The sequence below is a fragment of the Fusarium oxysporum genome, chromosome II (genome assembly GCF_013085055.1).
Source record: "Fusarium oxysporum Fo47 chromosome II, complete sequence".
In the NCBI taxonomy this organism is placed as follows: domain Eukaryota; kingdom Fungi; phylum Ascomycota; class Sordariomycetes; order Hypocreales; family Nectriaceae; genus Fusarium; species Fusarium oxysporum.
Genome location: NC_072841.1, coordinates 733,947 through 752,124, shown reverse-complemented (window position 1 = coordinate 752,124; position 18,178 = coordinate 733,947). Strand labels below are relative to the sequence as shown.

Genomic DNA, 18,178 nt, shown 5'->3' with positions numbered 1-18,178 from the left:
TCTCCTTAGCATCTGGTTTGTCTCATCAACCACCGCGCCCAGGTTAAGGGGTATCAGGGACCGACTCGAAGATCAGAGCCACGACAACGCAACTTTGCAATCAGGGGCTCCAAAATCAGATTGACCATACCTCAAGCCATTTGAAATCATCTTTTTCAATTGCATAAGAGCAAAAAAAGGGGAGCCTGTGCTTGCGGCTGCGCCCCTTTCTGAAGCCACATACAGCCAAAAAAGGTTCGCAAAGCACTGGGCATGCCTACTAATCCCCTCGAACGCTGAGCGAACGGGGTTTACCCCCGAGTGGTCCCAGGGGACAATTATCGGGTCTGCAACTCCCACCCAGACAGAGCGGACCGGAGTCGAACCGGCGGACTTTGGATTCACGTCTGGCGCGCTTCACCAGGCTTTAACCACCCAGCCACCGCTCCGGTAATCGTTGAAAACAATGTCTGTGTTTTTGGTTTACAAAGGTATGGAAGATCTCATGCTGGGGAAGGTGTTGGAGCGCGCTTTTTTCTGTTGTGGTATCTGCTCCTTCCTGCGTTGAGAGCTGGGAGAAGGAGCAACAACAGGGGAACGGACGAGAGGGGCGCGGTTGATCGGCCACTTGTGGCTTACAAGACCAGCAACACAGTGCTGTTCATTACGCGCAATAAAACGCTGCGCGAGTTTTGCCAGATGACAAAGTGAGAAAATAAAAGGGGAGTGAGTTCAGATGTGGTCGAAGAAAAATGGTGCGCTGGATATCTCCGGGTTTCACGTGACTCACGTCGTGGGATCGCCAAGCGCGGGCGGAAGACGGCTCTAGCGGGCACTACTCCGACTTCATGTCTCCACTGAAGTGGCATGCTTGGTGAAGGCAGTGAAGTATGAGGAGTACCGGGCTTCCAGCAAAGAACATTAATTGTTTGTCTGACCCAAACGATCACCTGTTACTACTCGAAGGTACCTAGGTTATTACAAGACCATCACTGCCCCTTCAAGTGTCAGACAGAAATGCGTGTTCAGCAAGTCAGGGCTCGAAGAAAGAATGGAATAGAGAGATGCGATCGGGGTTCGAATGGAGGGGTCGGGGATAGACCTCATTTGAAATTGGAAGACAGAAAAGTAAAAAAAGAAGAAGAAAAAAAATCATGCGCTGTGACCGCTAGGCCACAGCACGGTGAAGCGTCGCCAGACAACCCTTTACTGCATAGCTCAACCTATAGGCCGATTGACTGAGTCGATGGCGTTGTTATAAACGGAGCGACACGACGGTTCTCGAATTTGAGAACGGTGGAACAGAGTTTCATCCAGAAACATGAGAAAAAAAGACATGTTCACCGTGACCATTCGGCCACGGTTAGCATGGTGAAGCGTCGCCAGACAACCCTTTACTGCATAACTCGACCTATAGCTAAATTTGTGACACCAAGAATAGCGGAGCCACAGTGATAGTATGGTTCTCGAACTGAAGAACGATGAAACAAAGTTTCATTTTTAAAAGGTACTGAAGGAAAAAAAAAAAAAAAAGACACACGTTCACTGTGACCGTTCGGCCACAGCTAGCATGGTGAAGCGTCGCCAGACAGAGACCTTACCATGTAACCTCAGCTATAGCCTTTCAAACAAACCGGTGATTTATCAGTCTTGATTACAGCAGTGCTCTCGAACTTGGAAGATCTTGAATAGAGTTTTATCACAAAGCCCAAAAAAAGACACAATGTTCGTCATGACCATCCGGCCATGACTAGCATGGTGAAGCGTCGCCAGACAAAGACCTTACGGTTTAACCAGAACTATAACACGTAACAAAGAATTTCAAGTCACCGAAACGCCAGAAAATGCCATGGAGTACAGCTTTCGAACCTGAGCATGGTTGCAAAAAAGGATAAAAAGAAATAACATGTTATCCGTGACCCCCTCGGCCATGAAACGCATGATGAACCGTCAGCAGACATTCGAATTGAAGTTCTGAGCCCTTATATAGCTATTGCAGGTGCCACCACCATACATAGCCCTCAACTTCCACATACAGTAGCCACCGCCATCAACAGATTCCTGTTTTACCATGGCTATCGCGTGTCAAAAAGAAATCTGAGTATGTATTATGCTGGAGAATGTCATGACATATCGCACTCGACCCTGAGAGCAACTGGAAAAAAAGACAAAAAATATGTTCTGGATGGTTGCCGTGGCCCATTGGGCCACAGCGCGCATGGTGAACCGTCGGCAGACATTAATGCCTTGGATACCAGACATTATAAAGCTATTGCACCTTATCATAGATGTCAGTGGACAGACAGCCGCCCGTTGGATCGCTATGTGGAGGACACGGGATGGGATATACTGTCGGCGAGCTTACAAGACCACATTGCAGAGATGATACAGGGGGAAGCACTTAACAGGGTCGATGCCGAAGAGGCAATACTCATGTTGGATCTTCGCGACCACATCCCAAACGCTGCTCAATATGCCCAACCCTCAGTCACTACTCTGAACTAAGATCGACCACGAAAGAGACACCATCTCCTGCATTCATATAATTACGGCTTTGCACGAATGGGAAGAGATCAATAGACCGAGCATATTTATATGTTTCTTGAGATTTATCTCGTAGATATCTTTAGAGAACAGGGGCATTGGCTGGGTGGATGGTCCTGTATCGACAACGAGGACGCGAAGGGTGCCTGGGAAGGAGCCGGGGGAGTTAAAAGCTACTGTCACTCTCTGGAATCCTGGCGATGGTCGATTCCAAGTTCTTCTCAGCAAACTTAACCACACGAGAATGCGACATCTGGTAAAAATCAAATTATCGCCATCACCACGAAACAAACGCCGCTCGTCAAGATGTCCGAGTCTGTGAAGACTACCCCAAATGCGACAGCAAGCCAGATGCACACCTCTACCCGGAAATCCGCCGCCCAAACTCGACGATACGCTCGCAAGATTCCAAGAAAACCTTTGCAATAACCCAACGGGACACCAAGCTTCAACGAACTCGTCATCGATACTGCAATGCTTATGAGGAAAGGAGCAACGAATCACAGCGCAGAAGTACTTCGTCAAATTGCTGAAGTGGAAGAGGGTTGGATCTAGTGCTATCGCTCGAAAATCGGGCGGGCGAGGCAGCTTGGAGACTTGCGAATGACCAACACTCGGGAGTGGTTCAACATCAAAGTCGAGCAATTACCCCTGACTCGAACACTGTTGCTGGTGCGGCGTGCCGATCCTCTCCTCCCTCGAGGCGCCAGACGATCTTCTCAAAGAAACCCTACGGGTAAAGTCATCGAAATTCAGCAAAAGAAGGCCCCTCGACTTTTGGCCTTTTGTGAACACTTTTAAGCTGCCTATGTCCCCAATGTACATCTGAGTGACGAGGCGAGCGATGTTTGCAAATGCCCAACTAAACTGGGCTACTGAAAACTCACGAAAAAAAAGCCCCCATGATCTCAATGACCTCCGATATACATATCAGCCTGGAGACAACCCATCAGCAGGCATCCATCATAACGGAGGTGTTCGGAATGAACGGGTGAGGAAAGCAAATGCGCAGACTGGCCAATGAACGCGCTAAAAAGTATCTGGAACCGAGAGATATTAGTTGGCAAAAGTGGGACGCCTTCGGAGACGACGAGTCTTATGGCACTGAGGCTGTTCCTACTGGCTGGTATTCTATATCTCGGTGTATCTGACAAAGCTTGTCGTATCCCAACGAGATACAGCGAGCCAGCACGCTCACAAAACCTTATTTCTCTCATATACTTTAAACAACAAACACGGATACTCAACACAGAAGGTTTCTCGCAACATTCAAACACCAGCCTCTTATTTATTGTATTGAGAAGTGGTCAATATGTATGAATCTCCTTCTGTTATCGTCTTTCCCTGGAGCTCTCACCAATCAAGTCAGGATACTTCGAAGCTCACTAGCAGACTTATGATAGCAGGAGGCATTTGAAGTGAGACAGCCCTGTCCATGTAATAAGTCACTAAAATGAAAAGCCGAACGTGTTTATGGCCCTTTGGGCGATCTTTGGGCAGTTTCTCGGCATGTGTTGTTTCTCAGGCGACATCGAATTACCACTTTCGTCCCTGAACCCTCAGGACTTTCATTGCGGTAGAAACAGCCATGTCCAAGTCCTGGAGCCATTGACTGCAGCAAAGGCTCTTTGGGTAAGCCCATAAGCTGACTTGATGCGTCAAGATGGTATCATTCCTGAAGAGCCATCTGCTGATTCTTGCACTGATCCTTTGTCTTCATTCAATCAACTTCTCAACTCGGAGAATCTATTACGTAGCTGCATCTTCTTCTACATAAAACGTAAAGCTCAAGGTAGGAATGGGCCGGTCTGGAATGGTCCTTGCTGATCATAGCGCAAAGCGGCCCAAAATGAGGCGTCTTGCCCTGAAACCGCGTACCTAAAATTGGCAAATCATCTCTTCGGCATGGATCACCACTGGGCATGCCTTTTCAGCTGAGGCTTTCTTAAGTGCAGTGATGATGGTACTGCGTCATGGCTTGTACTATTGAAGTGGTTATACGAGGTGGCGTTCATTTCCTCGTGGGACTGTAATTACGGTCAAGTGTAGCGGGTGAATGAACAGATCCGTCTTATGCTAGACTGATTCGAATTGATTAAGCTTATGTAGAAACTTATAACTGCCGGCTTCCCCGCAAGAATATTGATTAATCCTTAATTTGATTCTTCCCATTACTTCACAATGTTGTTTCAGAATATCCTCATTGCCGCTTCCATCGGCCTCGCCGCCGCCTCTCAATCCTCCGGCCGAGAATGCGGTCGCAAGATTGCACCTTGTCCCGAAGACACCACCTGCAAGCCAATTCTTGCCAACTGCAAAGATCTCAACAAATGCTCAGGCATGTGCGACTTCAAGAATGAATATCAAACCTGTGGAGGCTTTCGCGCCAAGCCTCCTCCGCCTTGCAAGAAGGGGACTCACTGTGTTGATGACCCTCGAACTCCTGGGGACTGCGGCATGGCTTGTGATAAGCCTGGCATCTGTGCGCCAAAGAACCCGCACACATGCGGAGGTTTCATGGGAAAGAAGTGTCCTAAGGGTCTGTACTGCTATGATGATCCGTCGGATAAGTGCGATCCTAAGAAAGGAGGGGCTGATTGCTCTGGAATTTGCCTGTAGGGAACAGCTTTGAGGTTCACGAGTATGATGTGGTTTACGGGATTCATATTTGCCTATGGTGGGAAGCTTCCTGATGAATATAACGAAATGCCCAAGGGATAAGCATCAGTGACAACTTTATGCATGACTTGTCTGCTGTGTAAGCTCTTGACTGATTGAGCAGCCAATTAAGCCAAGATTCACCTGCACCTCGGGGAAACGTTACTATTACAATTCCATGGCCTCAAAATATTCTCACGTATTCAATTTGGGGAATCACAAGCTGAAACACCATCAGCTGTAAAAACGGGTGATCGCCGTGCATGAAATTCGCCCCGTAATGCGTTTCAAAACATTGGTGTCAAACATGTAATTTAAACCAAAATGTCCAAGCTCTACCAATTGTTTCTTCAGCTGGGAATCCTTCTGTTTTGATGGCGTTTTGCGAAACGAGATTGGATGATTTATTTGAAGAATTGACCAATGATCGTAAATCCTTTTCAACGCCAAAACACGGGATGTTTCATGAACGCGGCTCTAGATTAATTGCTTCGGGGTATGATTGCGATCAACGCAAATAAGCCGCCAATGGCTTTCCATTCATCTATGTACCAGCCGAAAATATGTTCCAAACGCTAAGAAATTGTATCAAACCGTGCGCTTTTACAGCAATTGCCAAAACGCGGCAGCAACACCAACAGCAGCGTAGAAGTTAGGGCCTGCAGAATTGGCGACGTTGGAACCGTCGGTCGGAGACGGAGTTGCAGTAGCGGTATCGGCAGTTCCAGTAATCGTGACAACAGAGTCATCGCTAGTCTGATCAGCCGTCGCTTCAGCTGCACTGCCCGATGCGTCGTTCGTTTCTTTCGGCTTGCTGACTGTGGTCTTGACCGAGCTTGCGGTTGTTTCACCAGCTGATGACTCAGAAGTGACCTCAGAGGTCTTGTTACTTGAAGTCTCCTCAACTTTAGATTCTGTCTTGGCCTCTGTAGTGGTAGTCGGCACCTCATCTGTCGTCTTTTCAGCCTCAGTGGTTGGCTTCACCTCGCCACCAGCGCTGGTAGTCGGAACATTAACAACAGTACTCTCATCAGTCTTGGGGGAACCCCCCGAGCCTCCGAGGTCGATAGGCTTCCCAAGTTCTGAACATTGTCAGCATGGTATTCATCAGCGAGCCATTATACGTACTTCCGCAAAGCTCATTTGCCCAAGCCATAGCCCCGTCCTTGCCATCGGCGCAAGTCTTGTCGGCGCATTGGACAAAGTTGCCTTGCAGCGTAGGCATTGTGCAGAAGCAGAGATAGTTCGTTGCCTCTTTACACCCCGCGGGAGGACCGTTAGTGATGAGGCCTTGGAAGCAGTCAATCTATCGCGCTGTCAGTATCAGATAAATACCAGATGATGGGTTTCATACGGCACATGTAGAGTCGGCCGCGGTGGCTACCGAGGCCATGAAAAGGACCAGCTGGACTGATGTTGGTTTTTTCATTGTTGCTGTCCTGAAATGTGTATTTTTGTTGGCGGTGCTGGGGTTGCCGGAAAAATAATGAAGGAGGCAGTCGGATGATGTATGTATGAAGAATAAATATCGAATGATGCCCCTGCCCTTAGCTGTGTTTCAAGATCGTCTATGCAAGACCTTGGTCGATCCTACGTTTCATCCGTCGGCCCCTTATCATAATCACCGAAACAAGCCCCTCCCTGACCAAAACGGATTCCTTACTAGTAATTGGACATCAACTGATTTGATATAATATCAAGGACTACCTGTGAATGAATGCCTTCTCAAGCTACAGTAAACGTGACTCTTTCATACCGGTGACGCATGTTATGTAAGAAACGAAATCCAGACTATATTCATTATTGACACTAAGCGAGGAAGAAATGGATTGGAGATTTTATTATTCTTTGTCCCCCAGCTGGTGAGAACTGCAGAACCTGCGGCCAGAATCAGAAGAGCCATTACCAGTGCTCTGGTCCAATTTCGACGGTGTTGACGTCAACACCGTCCTTGAACCAGCGATCCTCCTCACTGATCTTGACATTATTTCCGCTCATTTGCCTCTTCTTCATCAAACCATTCTCATCAAAGGTCCAATCTTCAAGTCCGTAGCATCGCCACCACTGACCATCATCATCGCGAAACTCATACCAAAACTGCACAGCGATCTACGAGCGTCAGAATAAGATCATATGTGAAGAATCAAAGACAGCTGTGATGACTGAGTAGCATCTCGATAAATTGACTCACCTTATCGTTATCGAAAGCAAAGAGCTCCTTGCGCAATTTATAGTCGTGTTCTCGATTCCACTTATCCGTCAAAAATTTCTCAATTTGGTCACGACCCTTGACGAAAGTATCTCGATTGCGCCAGATTGAGTCAGGTGTGTAAGCCATCTTGACCTTTGATGGATCTCTGGAACGAAATGTGTGAGTCAGAAAGCCTGCTTACGAGTTGGGGGGATCTTACTGGGTGTTCCATCCATCTTGAGCCGCTTTGACTTTTGCGTGAGCAGTCTCTCTGCTGTAGGGAGGGAAAGGGGGTCGTTGTTCAGCCATATTGTTGATTAAAGAGATCCGAATGAGTTATCGAGGTACTGATACGTAGTTGACGAGATGAGGCATAAGCTTTATAGTCTGAGGAAAGGTTATGCGGCAAAAGCGGGGCTTATTGCGGCGCGCTGACTGCGGCGATGTCGGTGCTAAGTTGAATGTCACTCTTGAATAATTGATTACGCATGCATTATAAAACAATTAGTCAAGCTAGATGCCGAGAATCCGTGTGAAGCTAGTGAGAAAAGGATTTCGAGCGTTTTGTTTGTTGTCATAGTCTAAAGGACGAGATCTTGATATATATGCCTCAAAATTGGATCAGTTGCATGGTCGTATTTCTGTAACATCCTGCACTAAATCCAAGGATATTGTAAGTTTGACTTCCGCACTAGAGACCGTTTAGAAACTGTAACTATGCTCGCATAGCCTTCACTTCAACAATACACTACTGGCTGATGGAAATATATTTTAACGCAAGTAATTGCTAGAGAATGAATATCAGACGGGAGATCTTAAGGCAGTCTGAGAAATAAAATCAAAAAATTGGAGGGTCGTGAGTTGTTACCAGTCCAGGAGGACAAGCTAAGTTTTCTATGATGATACAAGCTCTCAGCCACAGTTCTGAACTGCAAATAATGGAACGAGTTCAGCCGCCGCTCTTGCTGGCCAGACCGAAAGACTCTTGACAAACATCTGGTTGGCTTTCTTATTGGAACCGGAGCAGGTCTACGTGATTTACAACGATTGCGACGAAGCTCGCAAGTTTTTCTTGGTACTCTACCTTCGTCCCTTACTAAATTATGCATCTTCGGGTCGTGGAATTAGTCTAGCTCCCAGTCGGCTTATCCCAGCTTCAAATATATCCCATTGGTTTGTACAGAAGGACTAGATGCCCAGTCTATGCAGCCATCTCAGCTTGTTCCTAGAAATACACCATTGCATCGGGATGTTCCTGAATTGAATCAGCTAGCAAGCTATCTCTTCAATCTTCAGACCTTGACAAGTAACTCAAAAGTACGCCCAAAACCTAGTTTCACCCAGGTAGCTATCCATCATCCGCTATACCAGAACGATTCGCTCAATTTTCGAGCCCTGGTGGATTGATTCCGCGAATTGCCCCTTGAACATAAACCCATCAAGGAAAACCTCCCCTTTCACCTCGTATCGGAGCGGGCCACCCGTGCTAGGGGACAGCAAAACGGGGGTACTGCAACCCCCAATGAGCCAAATTTCATCACCAATCGCAACACCCTCCCGACCAAGGCCCATGTAACCCTTGAAGGTGATGAATGGATCCCAGGATACCAGACGCTTCATTCTGATAAATGCCTTTTGTTCGGGTCCCGTGCCACTGCTTTTGGGCCTGAACCCGTACGCTTCTAGCCGCTTACACAATGCTGAGCCACTGCACCAGTTGTAGAAAATTGTTGGAATATCATCAGGCGAGGGTACGGGCTCCAAGTAAATCCCAACTAGACTCAAAGTTCGTATAAAGCTTTCAGCCCGATTGACGGCATCTGAATAAGGTTCGGGCTCATCCACTGGGGTCATCCAGAAATCCAGATACTGCTGATACAGGTCTGAGTTGGCATCCGAGAACTCGAGGGCTCTATCACGAGGACAAAAATCAGCAATTGAGCTGATCTTATCAATCATGGCTCCGGAGACTGTCAGCTGCTCTCCCTCGAAGGTAGGGCTGAAAGGAACTGCTTCAGAGGCATTAAAAAAGCTCTCCTCGTGGTCGATATGGCTGAGACCCAAGCAACGCCTCAACTTCGGCGAGTGCCAGTTGGGCAACCAAGTAGGGCCTGCGAAAGTGCGCAAAACTGGGGCCCCGGGTGATCCAGAGCAGAGGGTGTCGCGTTGCTCAGGGGCACAGAGGCCAAGAAAGTCCAAGTTACCATGTATATTTGCATGTAATATAGCTGAACGCTTGTAGACCTCCTCGGGCTCGAGGTCATATCGAACTGAAGTTGCAGCAGCCTCCTGACGGTTGCAAACACCCAGTAACGAATAGATCTGATCGTGAGCAAAAGTTGCTCGGGTGAAACGGAGATGCTCCATCAGCCAGAAAAGACCAAACTGATTTTGATTTGTTTCTAATGCTTGCCTGAGCTCTCTCAACACCCTCACAGGCCGTACTTCGCCCGTGTTGCCACGCTTGAGCTTTTTCATCGGTCTTGGCCGTGCAAGTAACGAATTAACAGCCATGTCAAAGCCGCGGAACACATCACCCATGGAAATTGAGTCCGACCCGCAAAGAAAGATGGCGGTCTTTGGGAGCACAGATTCTTGAATCACCCATCGTCGATGAAACCACTCACAACCAAGCAGGCGTCGAATCGCATCCCATCCCATAGGATCGAATGAGATCCCATCTTGCGGGCCCTGTGTACTGAGTCGACGCAAATACTGAAATGCATATCGCAAATAGCTGTCGTATTCGTGAATCCACACGACCACGGACCTCGCTTTTGAGTAGATATCTCGCATCAGCGGAATTTGCAACGCCTTCTCATTATTGTCCAGCTGATCAATGCAGATCATGTCAATCCACATCGGCAGCCTCTCATTGACTTCCCAGATTTGCGGCAGGGTTTCAGGTGTATGGCAGAGCATGTTGACGAGAAATGATTCCAGATTGAGAGAAATCTGTAGGTTCTTGACTCCACAGCCTGACTCAAGGGACATAGCCCGGTCTGCTTTCTTGTCTCCCCAGACATGCGAAACAGAAACAAATGCAGGCGCACTGCCTATGCTAAATCGTCGTACACGGCCATTCAGATCCCCTGAAGCAGTTGCAGGGAGAAGATCGAGCAGCCGTATTTCATGCGCTGGCTCACGAAGGCAATAATAGTGGCTAGAGCCCATTTCGATAGCGAGATCTGGAATGCCAGTGGTTTAGTTGAGATGGCAAGGCTGTCGATTTCCCCTCCCTGTTGGCTCTTGTCTTCTATTCGGACTTAATCGGTCCGGTGCCTGGCCATCCAATTGACGATGCAGCTGAATCTGCCCCTGGCCACATTGTACTTCGTACTGGTCTCATCCCTCTGGTCACTTTTGCCAGGGTCTGTCTTCTGATTGTTACTCAAACCCAAATCAGAAATATTGATAAATGCTGAGCTAGCATATATGAGAGCTCGAAAGCGCATACTCTTCGGTATGCTTAAGTTAAAAGCTTGCCCATGCGACGAGTTCCAGTGCCGACACTTTTTCCGCTTCTGGGGTTGAGGATCTGTATTCTCGGCAAGAGAATCACGTGCCGTCACCTTCCAAACTGCCTTGGCTTGACCTCAGCTCTCAACCGACTTGAATCTTACATCCTATTCAGCCGCATGAGACGAAAATCTCATTGGTTTTGTGCAAAGCCACTAATTGACAAATCCAGACAAGGCTGCGTGCCAGGACGCAGCATGAACGCGGGGAACATGCGCCGTTCACCTCGCTCCTTTTCAAGCTTGCCAGCCTCATGTCCACAACATCCATGTTCATCATCAACCTCTATCAATAAGATCGATAAGCCTGACACAGAATGAGAGAACTTGATGCTGCACTATACACAATAGCATGGGTTGCGCCTTTGGAAATCGAGGCTCAGGCAGCTCGTCATATGCTCGATAATCGCCACGATGGAAAATTCCCCATCAGTCGAGGCGATGACTATGTCTTCCTCGCGGGTGATATCAACGGTCAAAACATAGTCATCGCAACCTTGCCTCCCGGCCAAGAATATGGAACCGGCTCAGCCGCTGCCCTTGCTAGCCAAATCAAAAAGTTCTTCACCAATCTCTGGTTCGGCCTCCTTGTAGGAGTCACGGCAGGTCTTCCGAATCTACGAAAGATACCGCCAATCGATATACGGCTTGGAGATGTGCTCGTTGGATTATCCGAAGGAGATAGTGCAGGCTTAGTCGCGTATGACTTGGGGAAAGAGACTTCTGAGGGGTTTCAGCTTTTGAGGTTTGGCCAGTCTTGGCAAATACAGAGACAGTCGTCAGATCAACTATTGGCAACATCAAGATCAGGGCACCAGGTGACACTGATGTCTTCCTCCCCTTTTACGAGAGAATCAAAGACAAAGAACACTCAAGAGGGACATTCGCAGATCTTGGCCAGGAAAAGGATATCTTCTACGACATCAGTGATGATGGTGTTGATAGCCCCGTCCAGAGGATGCAGCGGCCTACCGACAGGCGAACTCGCGTATGGTATGGTTCTATCGGATCTGGAGAGAAGTTGACGAAAAATACCCTCAAGCGCAATGAGATAAGAGATCGTTATGGAGTGATCGGCTTAGAGATGGAAGCTGCAGGGACGATGAATCGCATACCTGTTGGCGTGATCAGAGGCGTTTGCGACTATGCCGACCAGCACAAAAATAAAGAGTGGCAGCCATATGCTGCTGCCATGGCCGCAGCGTACGCAAAAGCTGTGATCTATGAATTAGGCCTGGGTAAAGTGATGCCAAGCTCCAGCATGATGCATGAGGCAAAACATGCCCTTTATGGCACCATCTTATGTGACCTTCCACCAACTACAGACCGTTTCTTTGGACGAAAAACAGAACTTTTGGAGATGGTCAAATGTCTCGAGGCCACAACCCAACGAAGAGGCGTGGTTCTGTGCGGGATATCTGGGTCTGGTAAGACACAACTGGCTCGCCAGTATGTGGCACAGTGAAGTGGAAGTTTCTCCGCCATCTTATGGATCGATGCATCCTCAGAAGAGAGCATAGAAGAGTCCTTTTCAAGCTGCTCAAGCCGTATTCACGAACACAACCCTGAATTTCGAGCGGGGAGAGAGAGCACTCCGTCACGCCAGCTTGTTCTAGAATGGCTTCGGACAACGCCCGAGAAGAACTGGCTGACTGTGATTGATAACGCTAATGGACCTATCCCGAACAAACGCCTATGGGGGCCATTTCAGGACATTAACCATGGTCCTTTATGCATTATTTCGACAAATCAAGTTACAGCAAGAGCTCTGCGGCTCAAACACATCCTTATTGAGCATCTTGACGCCCGGGCATCTCAGTCACTTCTTTTGTGGAGAGCTTACGAGAACGATGCAGAATATGAAGAAGATGGCAAGCTTTCCAATTTCCTCTACTCTCGGATGCCACTAACTCTTCAAAGTCAGCAATGCAGCCTGGCATGCGGCCAAGCTTCTGGGTGGATTCCCTCTGGCTCTGGAGCTGGCAGGAGTTCTCCACCATCGCGGGATTACAGCCCTTGATGAATTTGCTGAAACTTTCACCAATGACTATCCAGAGCTTGCTCAGTTTGAGATTGACTCTGGAGTCTGGATTTGGACCAGAAACGGAGCAATCAACTCTCTTTTTAGCATGCTTGATTCACTTTATGCATCAATCTTGATAAAGAGCACAGATTCAGCTCTTCTAATAACATTTTGTTCAATATATGGACCTTTCGCGATTCCCATCTCACTTGTATACAACCTGGACTTAATAGATGTGGAGGGTACTGAAAAACAGGGCCCATGGAAGCAGCTACAGACTCTGGTCCAGAGCAAGATCAAACTCAACATGTCTATCGATGAGCTAAACAAAGTCTTCCTAGCCACTAAGAAACAAGCAAGCGATCATACTCTGTTATCATTCTTCCTTCATGCTTCGATATGCCAGTGGAGACTTGCCACCATGGAAGACCGAGACGTCTGGATCATTCAAGCAACCTACAGCCTCTCAAAACATATTCTATCACTGCATGACAAATGCGACGCCTTCAGGTTCTTCAATTTGTTCAATCGATGTCTAAATCTACTCTGGAACCACATCAACGCACACCATATCGACATACACGGGAAATTCGCTGAAGCATACTTTACGATATGTCTATGTGGTGGGGATGTTTACCTTGCAATGGGAAAGTCTGAAATTTCCAGGACACTCTTTACCTCGGCGATCGACTATATTCGGTCCTCGAGCCTAAGTGACCCAGATGACAAAATATTTCTGCAGCTTCTTTGTGGCTTGGCCAAATCGTGTGAGAACACGAGGGAGTTTGAAATGGCTGAGGAGGCTTCACTGTCAGCTTCTACTATCTCAGAGCGCTTAAACGGCCACATGAATGACCAGACAGTCAGTCTTGTGTCACGACTCAAGGCCGTGAGAGATCATATGTTGACCGAGCTGGAAAATCGCAAAAGGGCTTTAGTTGCTTGCACGGGGCCGAAACTTGCGCCTGCAGTGAATTCTGACACGAAGTCTTCAATGGAATTTGAGAACGAGGAACTTTATCGTCAAATGATAGAAAAGATTTCTGCAAGAGGTGGACTTGACTCCCTTGCCAGCTCTTCTGGTTCTACGACAGCGACGACTTTGCCAAACCTGGCTTGGGAACTTCGCTTTAGCCACCCTATTCTCGTCTTTAGCTTGCAAGACGATGGAAATGACCTGTCAGGGTTTCCGGATGCTTTTCCAATCACGATTCGGGGCAGCATGAATATCATGGCATACGAAAACATTGATATCAAGTCCATACACATTCAAATCGACGTATCTGGAATGAGTATATGGAATGTGGAAGGTCGGAGAAAAGGAAAACAACTATTTGGAGATGGCGCTGATTTCACAACGTGGAAGCTGAAACTCTGCGACTCCAATATCACTTCTGATGGAAGATTTGGAGACAACTGCACCTTTAGATTGGACAACGAGAACTCCCAAGAAAATACGAGACAGCCTGAGAGTGACGGTGTCGCTAAACCAGATCATATTCCATTCCCACCTGGTTCTTACAGCTACCCTTTCGAATCAACTGTTGACTGTACTCTCCACCACGCCAAGAAAATTTTCCTTGAAGATACAAATTGGACTGTATTTGTTGTCATGGAGTTTCTGATTTCAACCCTCATATTCCATTAATGAAGGAACTACCTGTTATTCAAATTCCACGTCAGCTGAGACCGAGAAGCACTGCCACCAATCAATCGCTCAGACAACAGAACGAGGGCATTTCTTTCTGTGTCGATTTGCCCTATAAGATATCTCCAATTGGCGGCAGGATCCCCATCACAGTCACTCTCGGGCCTGTTAACAATGACCTTCGAGCTGAGTACTTAACCTACACCATCGTACAAAGAGGCAAACGGTGGACGCAAGATCGGGCAACGCAAAATACAGATGAGCAGAAGCTTGTGCTTTTGGAAAGATTCATACTTGAAGAGTCCACCCGTGTAGGAGACGATGACTCCAGTGAACAGTATGAGGAGGAAGCAGCCTTCTCATGTGAAAGTGACAAGTCTTGCAAGACATTGTTCATAAAAGGTTATCTGCCAAACTTGGATCCTGATGAGCCTGTTTCTATCTCTGATGATCTCATGTTGCCAACCTGTAAGCGGATGAAAGCCGGATGGCTGGTAGGTCAAGAACCTCTGGAGATAACTTGTTCGACTCCATTTATCGAGTTGAATCATTTCATGCAAGTAAGTTTCTTTCCTATGATTATGAAAGAGGGCTTAAAGATAACCTTGACTATTCACCACTATCCCATCAGTTGTTAGAACTGATATCAGCTCCCTCTTTTCGAAAGACTAATTAACCTTTCAGGTCACCGTGGGCGGATCACGACTTGATTCAGATCAATCAGAATCACGGATCCTGGAGATGATTGAAGAGATTCCTATCGCAATAATCGATTACCGAATTACTCACAGAAGTGATCTCCTCGTTGATAGTATGGCTCATGAGTCATCGCCTACGAATAACAGGACAGCAACCTGTGGTTGCCCAGACGCATATATTTATGAAGAATGCCTCTCATGGGATAAGACGCCACCGACGAATAGGCCTATTAACGCGACACTTCTTACAGAGACATCTCTCTATATAAGGGAGGTACATGGAGGAAGCGAGGACGAAGTTCGACATTAAAATACAAGACTTGAGGAAGCATGGAGTCAGCCGATTCAGGGTCCCAGCAAGCCTCAACATTGGGAAGTCGTTCGCGATAGATCAAGGAATTCAAGCATGTCAGAGCATTCAATTGATGAACAGACTTCGGATTTACATACCACTGAAGACACCCTACAGAGCTTTGGCTTTACTACCGACCCTCGGGACGAACCACCGCCGTACAGCGATTAGCCTACATCAATGGAAGTATCTTAGAAGCAAGCGATCCTCAACAGACCATAATCTGGCCAAACAAAACAAAAAGTCCAAGATGGAGACGGCGTAACGAGATTTTTCTGCAAAAGACTTGCCGTTGATCCTCACAGCGGTGGAAATTGCCATCCCATTGTTTCCTATCTAAACTGCACCTTTTCCCAACCAGGTCTCCTCGGCATGCTTACCTTGATATCCCCAGCCGGCTTGAGAGATGTCAAAGGAAGCTTCGATCTGTCCATCTGAGGAACATTGAATGTCTTCGTCGTTGGAGCCATATCAAAGCCAAGCAGAATGCTTCCCGCAAAGGTTAGGACTTCATAAGATGCAAAGTGGCGACCAGGGCAGAGGGTATTGCCACCACCAAACGGTCTGAACGCGGCAGCCCTTCGGGTCTTCTGCTCCTTGGTGAGGACCTTGGACTTTAAGAATCTTGTGTGGTCAAAGACATCCGCGTCTGCACCCCAGGTTGTTGGATCGGCGTGGATGAATGCTGTTGGCATCTGAACCTGAGCTCCTTTCTTCAGGAGCCAACGATCTTGAATAAGGGTGTCTTCGTTGGTGTACCGCACTGTCGCAATGCCACTCGTCATTCGAAGTACTTCGTCATATGTTGACATGAAGACTGTGCACCTCTCACGAATGGTGGTGTAGTCGAGAGATACAATCTCAGATGCAGGATCTTCAATAGTGGCTTCAAGCTCGGATCGAATCTCCTTCAAAAGATCAGGTCTGGAGAAGATCGATATCAACAGCCAAAAAGTCGTGGGAATGGTGTTTCCAACAATGGCAAGGATGCTGCCAAGTAGAGCGCGGGCATTGTTCTCATTACTCAAACCTCGTCGGATGCCTAAGCCGGAAAGCTCTTTAATGAACGAGCAAGCAGTATCCAGACCGTCGTCATTGAGGTACTTCAAGAATGCATCGACGAGCTCTTTGCGAGTTCTCTGCGCTGTGGAGTGCTTCTTGGGGCTCAGAAACCAAGGGACTCCGAGGAGAAGCACCTTGATATTGGCCTCCCAGTCCCTGCCGATGTCAGTACATATCATCTTGCCTTGGCCCGAGATAAGCTTACCAGAATGTTGAATTCAGCGATGGGTCAATAGTGAATGGATCCTTCTGGCCAAAACAAGCAGAGTTGTTTGTTCTCATGAACAGATCCTGTACCCAAGCATAAAGATCGATTGTCTGACTTGAGGGAAGCTCATTGATGATGTTGAGTAGTTTGGTACGAATGAGCGTGCACAGTTCATCAAGAGATTCTGTACCCGGGAGCAAAGAAGCCTTTTGAACTCTATGAATCTCACCATACATGCCATTCTCAGTATGAGCATCCCGAAAGATGAGCTCGATACCGGCCTCGTCGAATCCCATCATTCGACGAAACGCCGGTATCATAGCTGGGCTGAATGACAAAGAAGTCGTGTTGCGCTGAACAGCTTGTACAAGTTCTGGAGATGTCACAATGTAGTTCTTCTGTCCCGACATGTCAATCGTGAAGATTGGATGCGGTTGTTGAGCGCTGAAGAGATTAGCGACGGTCAGCGGTAGTGGTATGATACTTACCTGACGAGATCAAAGTATCGCAGGCCATGCTTCAACAGTCCGTAAATGTGAATGAAGTAGGGGACGGTCTCCTTGACGTAGGGTGGCTCTCTGGCGTCGGGCTGCTTTCTGGTAGCCAGAGCGACGATGGCTACCACTACGCAGCAAACCACCCCAATGGTGAGGTTGCTCAGAGCCATTGTTATCGACAACTACTTTCCGTCTACCCTATGCCTGAGCGTACAGATTTGCTTGAACAAAGTACTCCTCTGTCTTGGGCGGGAATTGCCTAGATACCGATGCCTCGACAACAAAAGACCGAGAAAGCTGCAGTTCCAGTTCCACGTTCAGTCACAGTGGATGTATCCAGCTCTGTTTCTAATTCCGTTCAGCTAATCAAGCATGAAAAAGTAAGCGCTGCCATATCCAGCCGTCCGTCCATGTCATACGTAAGTGGAGATCATCATGCCCCCATCCAAACCCTTGACAAACAAGTCCCTGACCTCCACCGGCGACATTCCGAAGATCAAGGAGCGCAAAAATGACAGCTAAGCCTCCTTGGTAGCGGAAGTCGGCTCCGCAAACTCATCAAGTTAGAGAGCAACCAACAAAGATTATGGAGTCGTATCAAGGGCGTGTGCTTATGAGACAAGGATGTATCGGCTATCTAGCCAGGACAAGGGTAGGGACTACCGTTGCATCAAAGGATCGGGACCCTCTCTAGCTTCAGCCGTTGAGATTTTCGCGGGTGGCTTTTTGCAATTGTCCGATGCAAGGAATTGCGCCAAGGCGCTTGGTGGGTTACTTTGGCACTTGCGGCTTATCTCAGA

At 47.7% G+C, this 18,178-nt stretch overlaps 6 protein-coding genes and 1 pseudogene across 7 annotated transcripts; 2 read left to right on the top strand and 5 right to left on the bottom strand.

The window, feature by feature from the left end:
- Positions 1-344: 344 nt before the first annotated feature.
- Positions 345-428, bottom strand: FOBCDRAFT_t36 (annotated as a pseudogene). The gene has a single exon. The product of its transcript is annotated as a tRNA-OTHER (tRNA).
- A 4,272-nt stretch (positions 429-4,700) lies between these two features.
- Positions 4,701-5,236, top strand: FOBCDRAFT_213932 (uncharacterized protein). Its single transcript, XM_031172556.3, has one exon. The coding sequence runs from the start codon at positions 4,705-4,707 to the stop codon at positions 5,140-5,142; it is 438 nt and encodes a 145-aa protein (XP_031049341.2). The 5' UTR covers positions 4,701-4,704; the 3' UTR covers positions 5,143-5,236.
- Positions 5,237-5,776: 540 nt separating this feature from the next.
- On the bottom strand, positions 5,777-6,406 carry FOBCDRAFT_256586 (uncharacterized protein; the record flags this gene model as incomplete). The annotated part of the gene is made up of 2 exons (XM_031172555.3): positions 5,777-6,263; positions 6,310-6,406. 2 exons carry the CDS (start codon positions 6,404-6,406, stop codon positions 5,785-5,787), a joined length of 576 nt encoding a protein of 191 aa, XP_031049340.3. The 3' UTR covers positions 5,777-5,784.
- A 485-nt stretch (positions 6,407-6,891) lies between these two features.
- FOBCDRAFT_213930 (uncharacterized protein) lies at positions 6,892-7,764 on the bottom strand. Its single transcript, XM_031172554.3, has 3 exons — positions 7,593-7,764; positions 7,373-7,538; positions 6,892-7,290 (listed from the first exon to the last, which is right to left on the bottom strand). Exons 1-3 carry the CDS (start codon positions 7,679-7,681, stop codon positions 7,084-7,086), a joined length of 462 nt encoding a protein of 153 aa, XP_031049339.2. The 5' UTR covers positions 7,682-7,764; the 3' UTR covers positions 6,892-7,083.
- Positions 7,765-8,566: 802 nt separating this feature from the next.
- FOBCDRAFT_213928 (heterokaryon incompatibility protein-domain-containing protein) lies at positions 8,567-10,598 on the bottom strand. Its single transcript, XM_031172553.3, has one exon. It carries the CDS (start codon positions 10,544-10,546, stop codon positions 8,735-8,737), a length of 1,812 nt encoding a protein of 603 aa, XP_031049338.2. The 5' UTR covers positions 10,547-10,598; the 3' UTR covers positions 8,567-8,734.
- A 609-nt stretch (positions 10,599-11,207) lies between these two features.
- On the top strand, positions 11,208-15,569 carry FOBCDRAFT_256583 (uncharacterized protein; the record flags this gene model as incomplete). Its single annotated transcript, XM_059611186.1, has 5 exons — positions 11,208-11,635; positions 11,674-12,317; positions 12,811-14,513; positions 14,567-15,121; positions 15,246-15,569. 5 exons carry the CDS (start codon positions 11,208-11,210, stop codon positions 15,567-15,569), a joined length of 3,654 nt encoding a protein of 1,217 aa, XP_059464054.1.
- A 287-nt stretch (positions 15,570-15,856) lies between these two features.
- FOBCDRAFT_213924 (cytochrome P450) lies at positions 15,857-17,805 on the bottom strand. Its single transcript, XM_031172549.3, has 3 exons — positions 17,370-17,805; positions 16,879-17,325; positions 15,857-16,829 (listed from the first exon to the last, which is right to left on the bottom strand). Exons 1-3 carry the CDS (start codon positions 17,546-17,548, stop codon positions 15,944-15,946), a joined length of 1,512 nt encoding a protein of 503 aa, XP_031049334.2. The 5' UTR covers positions 17,549-17,805; the 3' UTR covers positions 15,857-15,943.
- Positions 17,806-18,178: the final 373 nt, after the last annotated feature.